Source organism: Cydia fagiglandana, chromosome 20, assembly GCF_963556715.1.
Source record: "Cydia fagiglandana chromosome 20, ilCydFagi1.1, whole genome shotgun sequence".
NCBI lineage: Eukaryota > Metazoa > Arthropoda > Insecta > Lepidoptera > Tortricidae > Cydia > Cydia fagiglandana.
Window position 1 is genome coordinate 13,551,462 of NC_085951.1, and position 19,364 is coordinate 13,570,825.

General features: G+C 40.9%; 4 protein-coding genes across 4 annotated transcripts in view; 2 read left to right on the top strand and 2 right to left on the bottom strand.

Annotated features, from left to right (window-relative positions):
• Positions 1 to 19,364, top strand: part of LOC134674463 (uncharacterized) — a 402,905-nt gene that overhangs the window by 288,678 nt on the left and 94,863 nt on the right. The window lies entirely within an intron of this gene.
• The window catches only part of LOC134674467 (protein I'm not dead yet), a 145,222-nt gene that overhangs the window by 28,218 nt on the left and 97,640 nt on the right, over positions 1 to 19,364 (bottom strand). The gene's annotated exons all lie outside the window — the stretch shown is intronic.
• Positions 1,715 to 3,672, bottom strand: LOC134674897 (zinc finger CCHC domain-containing protein 24-like). Its single transcript, XM_063533053.1, has 3 exons — positions 3,604 to 3,672; positions 3,217 to 3,363; positions 1,715 to 1,836 (listed from the first exon to the last, which is right to left on the bottom strand). The coding sequence occupies exons 1-3, from the start codon at positions 3,670 to 3,672 to the stop codon at positions 1,717 to 1,719; spliced, it is 336 nt and encodes a 111-aa protein (XP_063389123.1). The 3' UTR covers positions 1,715 to 1,716.
• On the top strand, positions 17,233 to 18,532 carry LOC134674484 (uncharacterized). The gene is made up of 2 exons (XM_063532583.1): positions 17,233 to 17,347; positions 18,044 to 18,532. Exons 1-2 carry the CDS (start codon positions 17,275 to 17,277, stop codon positions 18,244 to 18,246), a joined length of 276 nt encoding a protein of 91 aa, XP_063388653.1. The 5' UTR covers positions 17,233 to 17,274; the 3' UTR covers positions 18,247 to 18,532.

A 19,364-nucleotide genomic window follows, 5' to 3' on the forward strand; every position in this document is an offset into this window, starting at 1 on the left:
CAATGTTAAAGTACAAAACATGCAAAATGAACCACCACGTGATTTAAAAAAAATACTGACATATTATAGTCGTTATCCTTAATATAATTAATATTATTTAATATGTAATAAAATGTATCTGATCATAGTGATCATATTAATCAATAAATGTAATAACAAATTATAACAATATTGTGGTTCTTGTAAAAACAGTAACAAATTAGGTTCCTATATTTTACAGGAGTTATAGTTGGTCAAGCAGATCTTGTCAGTAGAAAAAGGCGGCAAATTTGAAAATTGTAGGCGCGAAGGGATATCGTCCCATAGAAAATATGAATTTCGCGCCTTTTTCTACTGACAAGATTTGCTTGACCATCTATAGTAAACAGGTCGCGTAGCCAAGATGCCAATCGCTTACGCTCTGTAGCGATCGAAACGCAACTGTCACTGTCGCACTAATATGGAAGAGTGATAGGCCCACTTGCACCATCCCACTAACCCGGGGTTAAGCGGTTTAACCGTCAACCCAGTGTCAAACTGTACTGGTAACCATGGTAACTCCAGGTTTAATCGGCTAACCCCGGGTTAGTGGAATGGTGCAAGTGGGCCATAGAGAGACATAAAGCTTTTCGTTGTCGAAGCGATAGCGATTGTAACCTTGGCTAGGCCGGCAGTAAACACACAGTACAGAGAGTACAGAGAGAGAGAGAGAGAGAGAGAGAGAGAGGGAGAGAGAGTACAGTTATCTGAGGGTCTACCGCGAACCACGTTCGACGCGTCGCCTCTTTGTTGCACTTGTAAATTCGTACGTAACTGTGACAGGGAAGCAACACGCCGAACGTGGTTCGCGGCAGGCCCTCTGAGCGGCTACCGCGAAAACCGAAATTCGCAAATTGCGGGGATCTTTCCCTTTTACTCCAATGAAGGTGTAATTAGAGTGACAGAGAAAAATCCCCGCAATTTGCGAACTTCGATTTTCGCAGTTATAGCCCTGAGCCCGGGCTGACGTCTCCGACACATCATGTTTTATGGCGGCTGATCAGTGATCAGTTGATCACGTGATACTTTCCATAGAAAACGAAACGCCGGAAGCTATGGCAGGGGTGCGAAACTCCTGACTTCGGTCAAACTCGGCTCCGCTCGGCTCAGCATTGCTCCGAGCAATTATTAAGGTTGGCACCACTTGACTTCCTTTTGCATGCACGACCGCAGATAAGATAATCACTCGATTTTTGACAACCCTAAATAGCCGAAAGAGATAGTGCCATATATTAGAAAGGGACGGCATGATTCGACCCCGAAGCGCTGTCAAACTTCGTTTTTGTAGGAAGTTTCCTTTCTGTCCGGTAGTACTATTAATTATTCTGTGGCTACGGCCCGGCCCCGGCTCAGGGCGCCAAATTTCAAAATACGCCCCTGCTCTTTGGGCCGGCCGACTTTGGGCACAGAATAAATAATAGTACTACCGTACAGAAAGGAAACTTCCTACAAAACCGAAGTTTGACAGCGGTTCAGGGTCGAATCATTCTATCCCTTTCTAATATATGGCACTATACCTTTCGGCTATTTAGGGTTGTCAAAATTCTAGTGATTATCTTATCTGCGGTCGTGCATGCAAAAGGAAGTCAAGTGATGCCAACCCTAATAATTGCTCGGAGCAATGCTGAGCCGAGCGGGGCCGAGTTTGTCCGAAGTCAGGAGTTTCGCACCCCTGCTTTGGGGGCTCGTGTGTTGTCCTTAGAAGCGCCTATAACCGCGGCAGCAGCGGCCTAGCGCCTTGCACTTCTGGCAGTGCGACTGCAGATGTTCTTTCTCCATATCACCCTTGTCCAATCCGTCGGGCTTTTGAAGTGGTCTCTGAAATACCAAATTACATAAGAAGGGAGCCAATGAGTGGGGGAGATAGGCCTAAAACGCAACGGGGGAGAATACCTAAATGTTTTTATTTTATTTTATTTTATAAACGGCTTTCAGTCTATTCGACAAAATAAATCGAACTTCAATATAAAGACAAAAGACTGTGTTTGTACCTAATAATTTTAAAAAAAGACGCCTCAGAAACCCTTCTTTTCCCAAAAGCAAACGTCAAAACAAACAAACAATTAACGATTATCATTATCAACCTCGTTAATTACGATATGAGCTCAAAGTCTCATTGAGATTAATTAACAATAAGTTAATTGACGTTGTGATTGTTATACCTCGTTTTTTTAGCATTAGAAAAAAGGTAAACAATCTTGATGTGTCTTTTAATTGAAAAACACATTTTAAAAATAAGTTACGGCAAATATGTAACAATTATGAATCTAATAAGATCATTTATATTCTTCTGCTTTCATAAGTAATAGTTTTTGGTTTTTAAAAAGCGTTTTTCAATTAAAAGACATGTCAAGATCGCATACCTTCTTGCAAGTTCTTTCTAATGCTAAAAAAAACGAAGATATACCTATATCCGTCTAAGGCCACCAATGCATCAATAACACCATACAAAATGTTCCTATTCCTCACTAAATGGAGACCTGGGGGCCTAGCCAAGATGCCAATCACCTGCGCCGTGTCACACTGATATGTAAAGATTGTATAGGTGATAGAGAGACATTACCTACCGTTTCGTTATGGCTCCTCTACACGATGGGCTAACGCCGGCCACTCCAAGGGACGCAGCCATGCGGTAGAATGAGATAGCAATATCACGTGCTCCCTCTAACGCATAAATGCGTCCCTTGGAGTGGCCGGCGTTGGCCCATCGTGTAGAGGAACCATTAGCTGCGCCAGCGATTGGCACCATGGTCAGGCCAGCACCTCAATACCTCGAAGCTCGTGCACCTCTAAGACATCCGACGGCAAGGGTAAATACGGGAGTAACGGGACCCTATTACTAAAACTCCGCTGTCCGTCTGTCTGTCTCTCCGTCTGTTTATCTGTGATACTGTGGGCAGTATCTCATGAACCGTGATAGCTAGACAGTTGAAATTCAGAGATGATGTAGTATTTCTGTTGCCGCTATAACAACAAATACTAAAAACAGAATAAAATAGATATTTAAGTGGGGCTCCCATACAACAAACGTGATTTTTTTCTCGTTTTTTGCGTAATGGTACGGAACCCTTCGTGCGCGAGTCCGACTCCCACTTGGGCGGTTTTTTTTTGTTCGGAGTTGGACTACACCGGTACCTATAATACCTATAAATCGGTGCACACTCTCTCGGAGCTCGTGCATCTCTTGACACAATTTACCTGCTTATGAGGATACACGTTGATGCGGCACGAGGTACACTCCTGCCCGTAGCCAGCCCAGGAGTTGGCAGACATCCAGGTCCTGCGACACTCAGGGCACCTGTACTCGCCGAAGCATCGTCCGCTGCCCTTGTATGGCGTCTTGTCCTAAAATAGATAAAATAAGCTTTTAGAACACACCGAATGTTGATTTAATCATATTGCACAAAAGAAAACACGTCATACACGCTACTCGGGCCCGGGCCGGGGCGCCCGGCACTTCTTTTTCTATGACAGGTGACGGTGATCACATGGTGCTCTCCATACTTAGACAACTGAAATGTCGGGCGCCCCGGCTCGGACCCGGACCGTTGTAGCGTGAGTCATCCTTTAATCACCATCTATTACCTGCACACAGGTTTTAAGACCCTTCAGACAGATGGACTTGAGTAGTAGGTTGGGCAATCGAACTCCCATTTTTAACCGATTTCCAAAAAGGAGGAGGGAGCCAAATAGTTACAATACTGGTTAATAATATCTCCCCCTCCCCTAAGCAACTAATGGACAGAAGAAGCTTCCTGTCTTTCTTATCGAACTTCACCAGTTTTGACGCTTTTAAGATTTGGCTTGGCACCGACTTCAAACGTATAGAGCGCTCTTACAAGAAAAGTCGAAATAATGCAAAATTGATGATACTAGTCGACGAAATTCAGGACTTTGTGCTCATTATTAGAAACAATGAGTACTTGTTCCAGTAACAGCGTCTTCTTATCTTTTTAAATATCGTTGTAAATATTAGAAAAAGGACTTATTAAATTAGTAATGAATTTTTTTCTGATGGTCGTTTCCGAAAAACCGCGTGAAGCACTGAACGGCAAGCTCTTATTTGGAAATGTTGAGAAGTTTACTCTGCTAAACCTGGCTATTTTGTATTACTAATACCCTGTACTTTAGGCATATCAAACGATATTTTTCCTACATACCTTTGAGAAAGAGAAAATCAAAGTAAAACGAACTCAATTTTCTCTCCGAAACAAGTGTCAATTTCTACGAAAATCTACTTAATATCGAAGTCATTTTCATACTCAAGCAATCTGCAACGTTTGCTTATACTGTTGGTATACATTAGTGTTTATGAAATTCTACTATAATTTTTTGGCAATTTTTTGAAAACTACTCTATATTACCGATGACGCGTGCTCGCCAGCTCAGTCAGGGCTGCCAGATCGTATAATAGGCTACGAAATTCGTATAATGAAATTATTTTCGTATACATGTCGTATAGTTGGTCAATCGGTATAGTTGGATACGAAAAAAACACCGATGTCAAACTACTGTCAATGCTTCAAAAACAGTGTGCCAATCAGAGGGCCTATCTACCGCGAACCACGTTCGACGTCTTGCCTCTCTGTCGCACTTGTAAATACGTACGTAAGTGTGACAGGGAGGCAACACGTCGAACGTGGTTCGCGGTAGACCCTCAGGCGTGGCTCACTCCGCGATTTCGTCGCTTTGCTACAGGTAGCTTAAAGTACATCCGTTCCACCCCAATTTTGGGGAAAGCCATAAGCCGCGCGTGGCGCTGTCGCCACCTAGCGGCCATATCTGTGCTGATCGTAACAGACGCGTTTTGTTAGAGAGTGAGTCTTCTGTACCTAGTATTATTATTTATTCTGTGGTGCCTAATATACTGTTATACGATTTAATGGAAAGGCAACTAATTAAATACACGTCAACGTGGGCTATAACCGCGAAAATCCAAGTTCGCAAGTTGCGAGCATCTTTCTCTGTCACTCTTATTACGCTGCCATTGGAGTAAAAGAGAAAGAGCCCCGCAATTTGGGGGCTTACCGCGAAAACCGAAATTCACCAGTTATTAAAACATCGATTTAAAATAATAGTTTTTTTTTGTACTCGTATAATGCAATCGAATTTCGTATAATTGCGGGCACAGGATCGTATAATCAAGATTTATGTACTGGCAGCCCTGAGCTCAGTGCCGCGGCAGAGCTTGTACAGGCAGGACGTGTGTCGGTCGGCTCCGCACATTTTCAACGGCGACGACGAGGTTTTTTATCATTGTGTGCGGCGGGCGCCGTGTAAAACGCTATACTGTGTGCGTGTAAACCGCAACGAGAGACTTTGATCCTAGCACTGTTTTTATAGTATTATTATTTATAATACCAGTTTAATAAACTACCGGACAGGATTAAAAATATTTGAAACGACCTGACATTCTATATGTATTTATTTGACTCAAGATAGTACTCAGGGTCTGATGATGGAGCCGGAAGGTGGTCACCGGTACCAATCAACCATGCAACTAAACCACTTTTTTTTTAGGCTCGTTTTATTCATCTCAACAAGATCTTTGACACAAGATAGTACTCAGGGTCCGATGATGGAGCCGGAAGGTGGTCACCGGTACCAATCAACCATGCAACTAAACCACTTCGTGTTTGGGCACGTTTGATTCGGCTCAACAAGATCTTTGACTTAAGATAGTACTCAGGGTCTGATGATGGAGCCGGAAGGTGGTCACCAGTACCAGTCAACCATGCAACTAAACCACTTCGTGCTTGGGCTCGTTTGATTCGTCTCAACAAGATCTTTGACACAAGATACTACTCAGGGTCTGATGATGGAGCCGGAAGGTGGTCACCGGTACTAATCAACCATGCAACTAAACCATTTCGTGTTTGGGCTCGTTTGATTCGTCTCAACAAGATCTTTGACACAAGATAGTACTCAGGGTCTGATGATGGAGCTGGAAGGTGGTCACCGGTACCAATCAACCATGCAACTAAACCACTTCGTGTTTAGGCTCGTTTTATTCGTCTCAACAAGATCTTTGACACAAGATAGTACTCAGGGTCTGATGATGGAGCCGGAAGGTGGTCACCGGTACCAATCAACCATGCAACTAAACCACTTCGTGTTTGGGCTCGTTTGATTCGGCTCAACAAGATCTTTGACACTGAAGATACACAGGGTCTGATGATGGAGCTGGAAGGTGGCCACGGGTACCAGTCTATCCTGTAACTAAACCACTTCGTGTTTGGGCTCGTTTGATTTCTCTCAACAAGATCTTTGACACAAGACAGTACTCAGGGTCTGATGATGGAGCCGGAAGGTGGTCACCGGTACCAATCAACCATGCAACTAAACCACTGCGTGTTTAGGCTCGTTTTATTCGTCTCAACAAGATCTTTGACACAAGATAGTACTCAGGGTCTGATGATGGAGCCGGAAGGTGGTCACCGGTACCAATCAACCATGCAACTAAACCACTTCGTGTTTGGGCTCGTTTGATTCGGCTCAACAAGATCTTTGACTTAAGATAGTACTCAGGGTCTGATGATGGAGCCGAAAGGTGGTCACCAGTACCAATCAACCATGCAACTAAACCACTTCGTGTTTAGGCTCGTTTTATTCGTCTCAACAAGATCTTTGACACAAGATAGTACTCAGGGTCTGATGATGGAGCCGGAATGTGGTCACCGGTACTGGCGGTACTAAGCAACCATGCAACTAAACCATTTCGTGTTTGGGCTCGTTTGATTCATCTCAACAAGATCTTTGACACAAGATAGTACTCAGGGTCTGATGATGGAGCCGGAATGTGGTCACCGGTACTAATCAACCATGCAACTAAACCATTTCGTGTTTGGGCTCGTTTGATTCGTCTCAACAAGATCTTTGACACAAGATAGTACTCAGGGTCTGATGATGGAGCCGGAAGGTGGTCACCAGTACCAATCAACCATGCAACTAAACCACTTCGTGTTTAGGCTCGTTTTATTCGTCTCAACAAGATCTTTGACACTGAAGATACACAGGGTCTGATGATGGAGCTGGAAGGTGGCCACGGGTACCAGTCTATCCTGTAACTAAACCACTTCGTGTTTGGGCTCGTTTGATTTCTCTCAACAAGATCTTTGACACAAGACAGTACTCAGGGTCTGATGATGGAGCCGGAAGGTGGTCACCGGTACCAATCAACCATGCAACTAAACCACTGCGTGTTTAGGCTCGTTTTATTCGTCTCAACAAGATCTTTGACACAAGATAGTACTCAGGGTCTGATGATGGAGCCGGAAGGTGGTCACCGGTACCAATCAACCATGCAACTAAACCACTTCGTGTTTGGGCTCGTTTGATTCGGCTCAACAAGATCTTTGACTTAAGATAGTACTCAGGGTCTGATGATGGAGCCGGAAGGTGGTCACCAGTACCAATCAACCATGCAACTAAACCACTTCGTGTTTAGGCTCGTTTTATTCGTCTCAACAAGATCTTTGACACAAGATAGTACTCAGGGTCTGATGATGGAGCCGGAATGTGGTCACCGGTACTGGCGGTACTAAGCAACCATGCAACTAAACCATTTCGTGTTTGGGCTCGTTTGATTCATCTCAACAAGATCTTTGACACAAGATAGTACTCAGGGTCTGATGATGGAGCCGGAATGTGGTCACCGGTACTAATCAACCATGCAACTAAACCATTTCGTGTTTGGGCTCGTTTGATTCGTCTCAACAAGATCTTTGACACAAGATAGTACTCAGGGTCTGATGATGGAGCCGGAAGGTGGTCACCAGTACCAATCAACCATGCAACTAAACCACTTCGTGTTTAGGCTCGTTTTATTCGTCTCAACAAGATCTTTGACACTGAAGATACACAGGGTCTGATGATGGAGCTGGAAGGTGGCCACGGGTACCAGTCTATCCTGTAACTAAACCACTTCGTGTTTGGGCTCGTTTGATTTCTCTCAACAAGATCTTTGACACAAGACAGTACTCAGGGTCTGATGATGGAGCCGGAAGGTGGTCACCGGTACCAATCAACCATGCAACTAAACCACTGCGTGTTCAGGCTCTTTATATTCGTCTCAACAAGATCTTTGACACAAGATAGTACTCAGGGTCTGATGATGGAGCCGGAAGGTGGTCACCAGTACCAATCAACCATGCAACTAAACCACTTCGTGTTTAGGATCGTCTTATTCGTCTCAACAAGATCTTTGATACTGAAGATACACAGGGTCAGGGTCAGATACAAAGAATGTCACTAAAATGTCCCAAAACAGGACACCTTTCAATATTGCAGTTGAAAAAATGTTTAGAAACCTCTGTTTACCTCAGATATCGATTTTAAACGCAATCGGGTAATTTCTAGAAATGTCCCAAAAAAGGACATCTCTCAATATTTCCCTCGGAAACAAGTTTCGAAACCTTTGAGCACCTCAGATATCGATTTTGAACGCTATCGGTTAATTTCAAGGAAAGTCCCGAAAATGTTCCAAAAACGACATCCTTCATATAGCCATCGGAAACATGTTTCGGAACCTTTGGTAAACTCAGACACCGCTTTTGAACGCATTTGGTCAGTTTCACAAAAATGGCCTAAATAAAAAGGACATTAGGTAGGTACATACAAAGTAATCGTCAATCCGAATTGACGATTGAGGATTGACCGATCAATTCGAATTAACGATTAGTAATCGTCAATCTTCAATCAGTAGATTTAGAATTAGTTTCGTCAATCGTCAATTCGAATTGATCGGTCAATTCTCAATCGTCAATTCGAATTGATTTTTTGCCAACACTGCTATCATGTAACTGAACCACTTCATGTTTGGGCTCGTTTGATTCCTCTCAACAAGACCTTGGACACAAGTTAGTACTCAGGGTCTGATGATGGAGCTGGACTGTGGCCACGGGTACCAGTCTACCATGTAACTGAACCACTTCGTGTTTGGGCTCGTTTGATTCGTCGCAACAAGATCTTTGACACAAGATACTACTCAGGGTCTGATGATGGAGCTCGAAGGTCGCGACGGGTACCAGTCTATCACATAACTGAACCACTTCTTGTTTTGGCTTCGTGTTTGGTTTATCACCTAGTGTTAAAGATCTTGTTGAGACGAATCAAACGAGCCTAAACACGAAGTGGTTTAGTTGCATGGTTGATTGGTACCGGTGACCACCTTCCAGCTCCATCATCAGACTCTGAGTATCACCTAGTGTCAAAGATCTTGTTGAGACTAGTCAAACGAGCCTAAACATGAAGTGGTTTAGTTGCATGGTTGATTGGTACCGGTAACCAACTTCCAGCTCCATCATCAGACTCTGAGTATCACCTATATAGTGTCAAAGATCTTGTTGAGATGAATAAAACGAGCCTAAACACGATGTGGTTTAGTTGTATGGTTGATTGGTAATGGTGACCACCTTCCAGCTCCATCATCAGGCCCTGAGTACTGTCTTGTGTCAAAGATCTTGTTGAGACGAATCAAACGAGCCCAAACACGAAGTGGTTTAGTTACATGATAGACTGGTACCCGTGGCCACCTTCCAGCTCCATCGTCAGACCCTGTGTATCTTCAGTTTCTTGTAACTTGTTTCTTGTAAATAAGCGAGTACCTATAATTTCTTTCGAGTAATACACGTTCATAAGTACGAGTATGGGGCTATTCATAAATTACGTCGTTTCAAATGGGAGGAGGGGGGGAGGGGGTCTGGACATCGGATGATGGTAGCATGACGTAGGAGGAAACAGAGTCATCCGAAGCATGATTTTTGGATGATTTGAGAGATGGGGGGGGTCAAAAATAGATGACGTAATTTATGAACAGCCCCTATGTACATTTGCACTGCATTTAGTATTTTCGTACTTACCAAATAACAGTTTTAGGACTTTATAAGTTAAGTACAGTTAGTGTTGTTATGGTTGATTTCAATATGCTTCGCGAAGGATCAAGAATGTTTAATCCATCATGGTAGTGCGAGTGTGGTAGAAGGGATCGGAATACTGAGCTCGCACGGCCTGCCGCAGCGCGTAAAATACCTAAACTCGCTCAACCCCGAAATGTAATAGCACTCTTAAACGGGATAATACTTTATTTAATCCTTTTTTAAATCTGCTTTACTTTTTTTTAAGATGAATTTTATAGTACCTATCTATGATATAAAAATTAGATCTTAAACAAATTCAGTCATGTGCGCTCACAAAATAGGTAGGTACCTATAGCTATATTATAGGTAAAAGTAGGTACCTGCTAGGCTAATACTAACAACATTGTCGTTATGAAATAAACGCTTATTTCGGTTCGCCTTCGCCAAAACATCCGCTGTACTTCTACGAATCGCTTTAGTATTGTAGGTACTTATTGTAAAGATGTAACGAAGCTTAAAATAGGTACTTACTTAATATCTCAGGGTGAATAAAACATTTAAATAGACAAACAAAAAAACTGTTTACATCTATCTTAAGTAAGGCTTGTAAAGATATTCCTAAAATATAGACAAGATAAATGCAATAAATGCGTGCATGGAAGAAGAAGAAACAGCAAAACGCACTGTAAAGAGGTAGAAGTATAGTATGAATAATCTCAGGTGAATTTTTCGGGCTCGGACCCTAATCTGTTAAACAAAAGATATTGTTTCCTTTATGCAGTAGTTACAATGCTTACTGCTAATAGCCCCGACGTAAGTAACGGGAACAAACCCATTTAAAAAGCAAATTTACCATTCTAATTATATGGTTCAAATTTTTGAATCAGCCCATTCGGAGATAACACGTTTTTGCTATCTCAAAAAACAAGACCACCCTAATTGTTCGCTGAACAAGCTGTCATATGAATTAGATCCTTAATACTATCACGATAGTTGCTTTTTAAACGACATGGTTGTTTTGGCACGAGCTGTAGAACGCTCTTAAAAGAAACAAAGGCTTTTGTTTAACGGCGGATTAGCACCCGAACTCGAAAAAATCATCTGAGATAATTCATACTATATACAGGAATCAACACCCGGGACTCCGTGCACACTGAAGGAGGCAGTTAGCAACCTGAAGACACTGGTAGGTTTCATGGAGGAGCTGGGGTGGCTAGAATAGCGCTACCTCGTTTTCACGCAAAATAGGCACAAATGGTTGTCGATTTGCGGAAAATGCCCAGTGTAACTAACTACATAACTAAACAAGATATAGATAGGATTCTTATACTTATACTGGGCGGGTACCTAATGATTCTCCGAGAAACTTTTAGCACATCATCTATTCGCCGACAACGATTCGCCGAACATCGTTTCGCAGAGTCATTTATTTGTCAGTGTAACTTTTGGTCGACTAACGTTACGTAGACTCTTGGTTCACATACCGTTCAGTTCGCTTCTGTATAAATTAGCAGTAACTATTATTGGACGATTTCCATTTAGCAGAGTAATCGTTACGTTTAAGCAATGTTTAGTCGAATAACGTTTCACATTTTACATATAAGTCGTTATTTTGGAAAAAAGACTTCTTGCAAAAATAAAACAAACCCACATCGAAAAGGATACAATAAAATATTATCCTTTTTTAAGTAAATTATGGTTCATAAAAATTGTTAAATTTATTATATTTATATGGTTTAGCTTTGTTTTTTTTCTATAGATTTTTATTTCACAGAAAAAATACCAAGTATTTCAAATGGTTATGGTTCACCAAAAAATTTAAACATTGGTTTAGTTTCAAGGACAATTTGTTCATGTAATTTCATTTCACAGAATCATGGACCAGTAGAAAAGTTACATCTTATAAATATGGTTTTTACCAAAATTTAAGATACAGAATAGTCATATCATCGAATTTTATTTATTGAGTCGTTAATTTAACGCAATCTGCTTTTCTGGAAAGAATTAATTTTTTAGGGGTAGCTAACCTAACCTAACCCACTTTTCCAGCAACGATGAATGTAACCTTTTGAGCTAATAAACTTTATCTTATCTTATCTTACGATTAGTTTTCTTAGGGTTGCAGCTCTAAACTAACCTCAACGGGTTTTTTAGCAATTTTAATGAATACTACGAGTATGTGAAAGTTAATTTAGTAAAATAATAAATTAAAGAGAAGTTTTTCTAGTCAATATTAATGCCAAATGAACATTTGACCTATTGTGTTTCGACCAATGGTTTTTCGGGTAATTATGACAGTTACTAAATGATAATTCTACGAATAGTAAATATGGGTATCAATGTTCTGCTTATTGACTACTCTCGCAAACGACTATTATGCGTAATGAGATTCGGCGAATCGTTACTCTGCCAAACAACCCGTCAGCGAATCGTTGTCGGCGAAACAAAAATCGGCGTAATTTTTTTCGGAATATCAATAGGGCACCATACTGGGCACTATAGTTTCATAGAATATTTCCATACACGGCGGGAAGAAGTTGATAACTCGAGATATAAAAAATTTGAACTTAAAACAAGTTACTATGAGGTTCAACATTCTTCAATGTTCATGTAAAATTAGCATAAGTATCCTCTAGCTAGCCCCACAGAAGGCTATAAAAAGCGCCCATTCCATTATATTTTGAATCTTTATTTTAACAGTAAAGGCACCAGTGCTCAGCCATGCACCAGTAGTCAGCCTTTCTTGCCTATTTTTGGCTGTAAATAATAAAGTTTTTCTAATTTTCCTGTGAAAACTAGGTAATATTATAGATTGATAAGCTATTCATTGAAAAATACCTTAATTTTTAAACGAATACTCTACGATGATCCACAAAAAAAATTCAAAGTGGTGGTGTCTTCTGACATGAAAGGTTAAGAGATATGCGCCATTTTCTTTGGAATGTCACATGGTATTTTGATAAGACGATAGCAGCCGATTTGTGATTTATTTTTAAAAGAATATGGACTGCTTCACCTAATTAATACCTAAACTATCTGAAAAACGTAAAAGATTAATATTAATCCATGTGGAAGTAAAATTTTTATGGCGGCTGACTATTGGAAACTACTTTTTTGTACAAAATTCAATAGTCGGCCTCCCCTGGCTGAGTACTGGGTTTGAAGCAGTAATTTTAAAAAGGTCGTAAACCCAGAAGTCAGCCGGGGGAGGCTGACCATAGGATTTAGGATTTGTTATTATTTTAAAATGAAGTGTAAGTCGTTATATCAAGCCCCTTTAAAAAATTACGTTATTATGAATTTATTTGATTGAAATACATTAAATACCCAGTAGTCAGCCTGTGGCTGACCACTGGACAGTAAGCTCACTCTATTTGAACCCACTAATCAGCCATTAGAATGGGATGGCTGGGCACTGGGTACCTAAAGGCTGTGTATTGGTATACAGGAGGCTGATTACTGGCAAAAATGCCCTTTTATTATATTCAATTAAATATTTCCGAAAGTTGAATTCAATTAAGTTTTATTCTTTACAAAAATTAAACTTTATTAAATTCTTGAACAGAAAAAATATTGATAATACCTATTGGTCCATAAGTGTGCAAATTATACGATCTTGAACATAGAAATTTCGTTATAAGGCTGACTACTGGTGCTTTTACCCTATCAAAATTGCCTTTAATCTTTATTCTTTGTTTAAACAGACACAACCGACACAAGTAAAGTTTACAGTTATGCCAAGTCACTTATACGTTACAAGTCACATATACTGTTAATAGACCTACAGTTAATGTATAAATAATTACTTTTACTAGTTAATAATTTAATAACTAGAAGTCATTAATTTGTCTAGGCGCGTTTTAACTTAACGAGGATATAAATTTATTATAAAATTGATACAAGCAGCATTTCGGTCTTAAACTGTGGTCTTCATTTACAGCCCCAATATAGCACTGAATAAAATTTTAAATAACTTCCCAATACATAAGTATATGTATAAAAATATTTACCAAGTCTTTTTGAGGAGCCATGGTTAGGTACGTCTAGTCGTCTAGGTACGTAACTACGTAGGTTACACGGTAGGAAAATCTAATATTCAAAGTACAGTTAAGTGTATTTTAAAATGTAAAATATAATACAATCCCGACACACACTTTGAATAGTTTGAATCTCGTTGTTAGTACGGGCTTCTACACAAAAATGACATGCCAGGGGGAATTAACCGCGCACAGACAATAAAAATACGATGGTTGTCTATGGCACTTAAGCCACGAACAGACGTCCGGATTTTCTTGATTAAGGGGTTCACACACCTTGCAACAAACGTCATGCGATTATTGACATCTCGGCTTCGAGCAACACGGAAGGGAGGCGGCATTCGCACTATTTCCCCTCTGCCGAGGTACAAGATTAGCGCGTCAATCTAATCTAGCGCGGGTAATAAAACTAGTTGCACTTGGATTTTTCACTAGACCGAGTCCAGACGCGCGCGTGGACACTGCTGCACAAAAATGCCTGTTTGTCGGTTTTTTGTTATAAAAAGAGGTCGGGGACATCAAATTTATAAAAAAGAAAGTGTTACATTTCACACGTAATATTTTTTTTTACATATCATACGTTAAATTACATTTAAATACAATTATTATATTTTAGTCTCAAGTAATTGTTGGATTTATCGATTTTGCTCGCTCAGTACAAATTGCGGATCGGTCGAGCGACAAATCCGACTTCACATCTCTCAGAATACAATGACATACTTCAACGAAAATGTGTTAGTGTGCGTGTTGTGACACTAGTCACTCGTCCGTACACAAAAAGAGATCGAGGTTTGCAAGATTTGTTTTTGACGTGTGTTATTTTCTATGTATTTGTGTCGTCATTACAGATTGGATTTTGTATGTAAGTGTGTGAGAAATGCGACTGTGTGCACCTTTCCCCCCGCAAAAAATGGCAGAAAGATTTGTACGGCGAGATATCGCTTGGGCCCCTCCCTTCCGACGTGTCGGAAGCCGGTGTTGCTCGAAGCATCTCGGCATTTGGTCGGTCGATTGAATTTGTAGCCTCTATACTGCTATAGGCCTCGTGCATGAACTATAGGGGGCATAGAGGAGCCGACAGATTTTTGGCGCGAGGCGTAAATGTGTCGTTTTTGCTTCCGATGTAGCCCAAAAGATGGCAGAACCTACGCACAAGGAAACGTACCGACGAAAACGGTAGATGGTAGCACTTGCTTTGGCAATATGGGCAATGTAGTACACGTGCATCATATGTTTCCGATTCAGGTCACAAGATGGCAGACCAGTATAGTATAGTAGTATAGGCTGCAACATAATTAACAAATTGAAACAAATGTATGTTTTTCTTTCCCGTCATGGACACCATTTCTTTTAAAACAGACAGAAATTAATGAAACGTCAAACTCGGGTTTGTTTGTCAGTTTGGCGCCCTATCAAGTTGGTGCATGATCACTTCGATCTTGGACTATAGTTAAAGTCGAAAACTATAAGGGCCAGTTGCACCAACCACATTTGACAGACTGATCAAAGTCAGCGGCGGCGCGCCCCAGCGCTTTACTATGAAATTTTCCATACATCAAAATTTAGCGAACTCTTTAACGATACGAACAGTTTGGTGCAACCGACCCTAAGTAAAGTAGTCTGTCTAAGCTAACTCTGCACAGAAACAGTGTGTGGCAGTTCCATTATAAAAAGAGGGCCTACCGCGAACCACGTTTGACTTGTTGCCTCTCTGTCGCACTTGTAAATTCGTAATTAAGTGTGACACGGCAACACATCGAAAGTGGTTCGCGGTAGGGTAGGCCCTCAGTAATAGTTTCATAGTAATTTTGTCCTTTATGTTCCCATCATGGTATAATACTCCGCCTGGTACTCTCTTCCGACCACGTGACTGACACAAGCCTACGTCATCATGCGACAGCGCTACATATAATAATAGTATGCAATAGCGCTATACAAAGTGGCAATGTTATTGTGACGTAGGTTTGTGTCACTCTGGTAAGAGAAGACCATGTTTTATTAGACTATGGTTCCCACCCTTCCCCAATACATCTTTGCCTTCCCCACTTTATAGGATGCAAAGGCGGTTCTGGCCCTACCGCGAAACACGAAAATTGAAATTACGTTATTTGCCTCTCTATCGCTCGAATACGCAAGAGTGATAGAGAGGCAGATAACAGCATTTCGATGTTCGTGTTTCGCGGTAGGCCCTCTGAGAAGGCTTTTAAACCAAGAAAAGTCTGCAGCGAATATGATAGCCCAAGCGGTGCAAATGTTATTTCAAACTTCTATGAAATTATGACGTATAAATAACACATGCACTGCGTGGGCTATCAAAATCGCTGCAGGCTTTTCTTGGTCTAACTTTAGTTCTCTTGGTCTGACTCTGTAGGGGAACTCTTAATTTTATAAACAAGGAAAAGTATTGTTTAAATTGTTTTAATGGTCGGTGACGTGCCGAGTGTGAAGTTATTCCCCTTTTTATGCTAATATTATTCAGGTAGTGCGCGTTCGCGTTCTACACGTAAAGAAGTTAACGTTACGTCACGTAAATAATGTAAAAAAAACTCTGTTTCCGAGTATTTAAACTCTATGCTTATCCGAACATGTTCGCTATAGTTTTCGTTGAAAGCTTACTTACTTTCATGATTTTATTCTAATTTTTCATTTTATTTTTTCCAAAGATATTCACTTTATAAAACCATAACGAAGTTCTTCTAGAATACGTACACCTAATCTTTTTGATATACCCATTCAACCACACCATAAGGTGAAAGTGAAAAATAAAATCTTCCCTACCTTATATGTCCCTAAATTTTTTTTATTAGTTTATCACTTTATCAGCGTGATTGACTTACATAATATGTACCTACCCACGGAAAATTTTAGACTTATATACCCATGCAAATTAACGGTAGGTAGGTACGGTAGTGCATGAGCTAAGCGCGGAATGGACAGACAGATAAAACGGACATGGCAAAACTTTACTCGTAAGAGTTCCTAGTTGTCTAAGGAACCCAGAAAAGGCTTCAGTAATCTTTCAACGCGAATTCCTACTTATTTCTTCACACATGGCCAAGAAAGTTTATTTTTCAATATTAAACAATCCTGAGCAAACAACTGATGACAATGGAGACAGACGGAATATCACTAAACAAACTATAGGTACCTATACGTCGCAACTTTAATCACTATTTTATTTAGATTTATTTTCTTTCCTTAGCAACATCCAACTAACACCTATCCAAATATCGGATGACAATGGAGACGGACACGGAATATCACTAAACAAACTATAAAACTCGCATAATTTGCAAACAGAGAACATTCGCAGTCTACCTAGTACCTACCCAACACACCGGTAGTAAAAATTATAATACAACATGAAATATATCTGTGTGTTGATGTGTTCTCTGGTGGCTGTAGTCTGCGTTGCTGGACAAGGGTTTCCGACAAGTAAGTTCTTAATTTAAAAAAAATATTTTTACTTTATTGTATTAAGGATGACTCACGCTAGATCGCGATCGGGCCGGACCGGAGCTTCCGGCTCTTCGTTTTCTATGGAAACCATGTGATCACCGATCATTCGTCATAGAAAATCGGTAGCCCGATTCTCTTTTTTCTCTACGATGATTATTATTATGTAGGTAATTAAATAAAGCAAGAGTAAACAATCAATTGCCTTCCCTATAAGTTAAGGATGACTCACGTTAGACCGGGCCGGAGCTTCCCGTGCTTACTTTTCTATGACATGACAGCTAGGTGATCAAGTGATGCTTTCCATAGAAAACGATGCGCAGGAAGCTCCGGCCCGGACACGGCCCGGCCTAACGCGAGGCATCCTTTATTGTTTTTAAACGAACGACACGAAAACCAACGTCCCTTTTCCTTAAAACAACTTCAAACAACGCATATGCATATCCTACGTCCGAATGTGTCAAATTACAGAGGCTTAACCCATCAGCCGGCCTAGCCAATGTTACAATCGCTATCGCTTCGACATCGAAAAGCATTATGTCTCTCTATCACTCTTCCATATTAGCGCGACAGTAACAGTTGCGTTTCGATCGCTACGGAGCGTAAGCGATTGGCATCTTGGCTACGCGGCCTGAATACATTTACTAAGAAAATTAAAATCAAACTTTTTTCCAGAGCCGTGCCCCCCAGGCGAGCATTCAGTCCTCTACTGTCCACGAAAAGCCGAACCGGACTGCCGCAACCCTCAAGTGCACGACTTAGGTCGCCCGGCCGCGTGTGACATCCCCGACTGCTTCTGCAATGCTCCCACTGTTAGAAATTTGGCCACTGGCAAATGTGTGCTTCGTGCTGACTGCCCGAAAAATGTGCCTCAGTAGTGCCTAGTTTCGTTCATCATTATCATCATAACTTAAGAGCTTTGCTCTTGTCGGTGGAGTAATCGCCACTAATTTCTTTCTTGTGCCAGTCTTTTAATTTCCTCATAGGATGTATTATTTTTTATTCGACTGTGAAAAGTAATTCTAGGTCTCCCTCCTTCTCTTGTCTTCTCTTGTGTTCTGTTGTTCTAATGTCTTTCATCATCATCATCATCTCAGTCATAAGACGTCCACTGCTGAACATAGGCCTCCCCCTTGGACCTCCATACGTGCCGGTTGGAAGCGACCCGCATCCAGCGTCTTCCGGCGACCTTAACAAGGTCGTCTGTCCATCTTGGACAGGTCTTTATGATGAGAAAATAAATAATGAAGTTGCCTATTAGTATGTTTTTTTTATATCCCTACTTTAAGCGATCAAAATACATACAAGACGAACAGTAGCGTTCAAATTCAAACGCTAGAAAATATACGGCAAATCAAATGAGCCGTGGCAAAATGCCGGGATAATGCGAGGAAGATGATAGCTGGTTTATGCCACAAAAAAATAGACTCGCTCTATATCAAACTCACTGCAGAGTTAACTTAGACTGATTCTAAAAGTGATCAAATAGATGATCCTCTGTCCTTAACCGAGGGTTATTTGACCGTCAATAATAACGATAATACAATCTGGGAATTATTTATTATTATGACGTATGTCCAGCTGAATGTGGTAAACGTTTATGACTGGTTATTCCTTATTGACTTCTAACGTTACCATTTATAATTGCTATTCTATTAGATAAGGATTAGCAAGTGTCACCTTGTGTTGACCCCTAATGCGTGTTCGCATTATACATTTTACTCGTTACTTGACAGCATACCTACCATGGTATAATAATATACTCCGCCTGGTACTCTCTTCCCGTCTTTTCTAGGTCACCTGACTGACACAAGCCTACGTCATCATGCGACAGCGCTATATGATAATATGCGATAGCGCTATATATAGCGGCCATGTTATTGTGACGTAGGCTTGTGTCACTCTGGGAAGAGAAGACCATGTTTTATTAGACTATGGTACCTACAGATTTAAGGATGACTCACGTGACCCTAGATCGGACCGGGCCTTCCGGCGC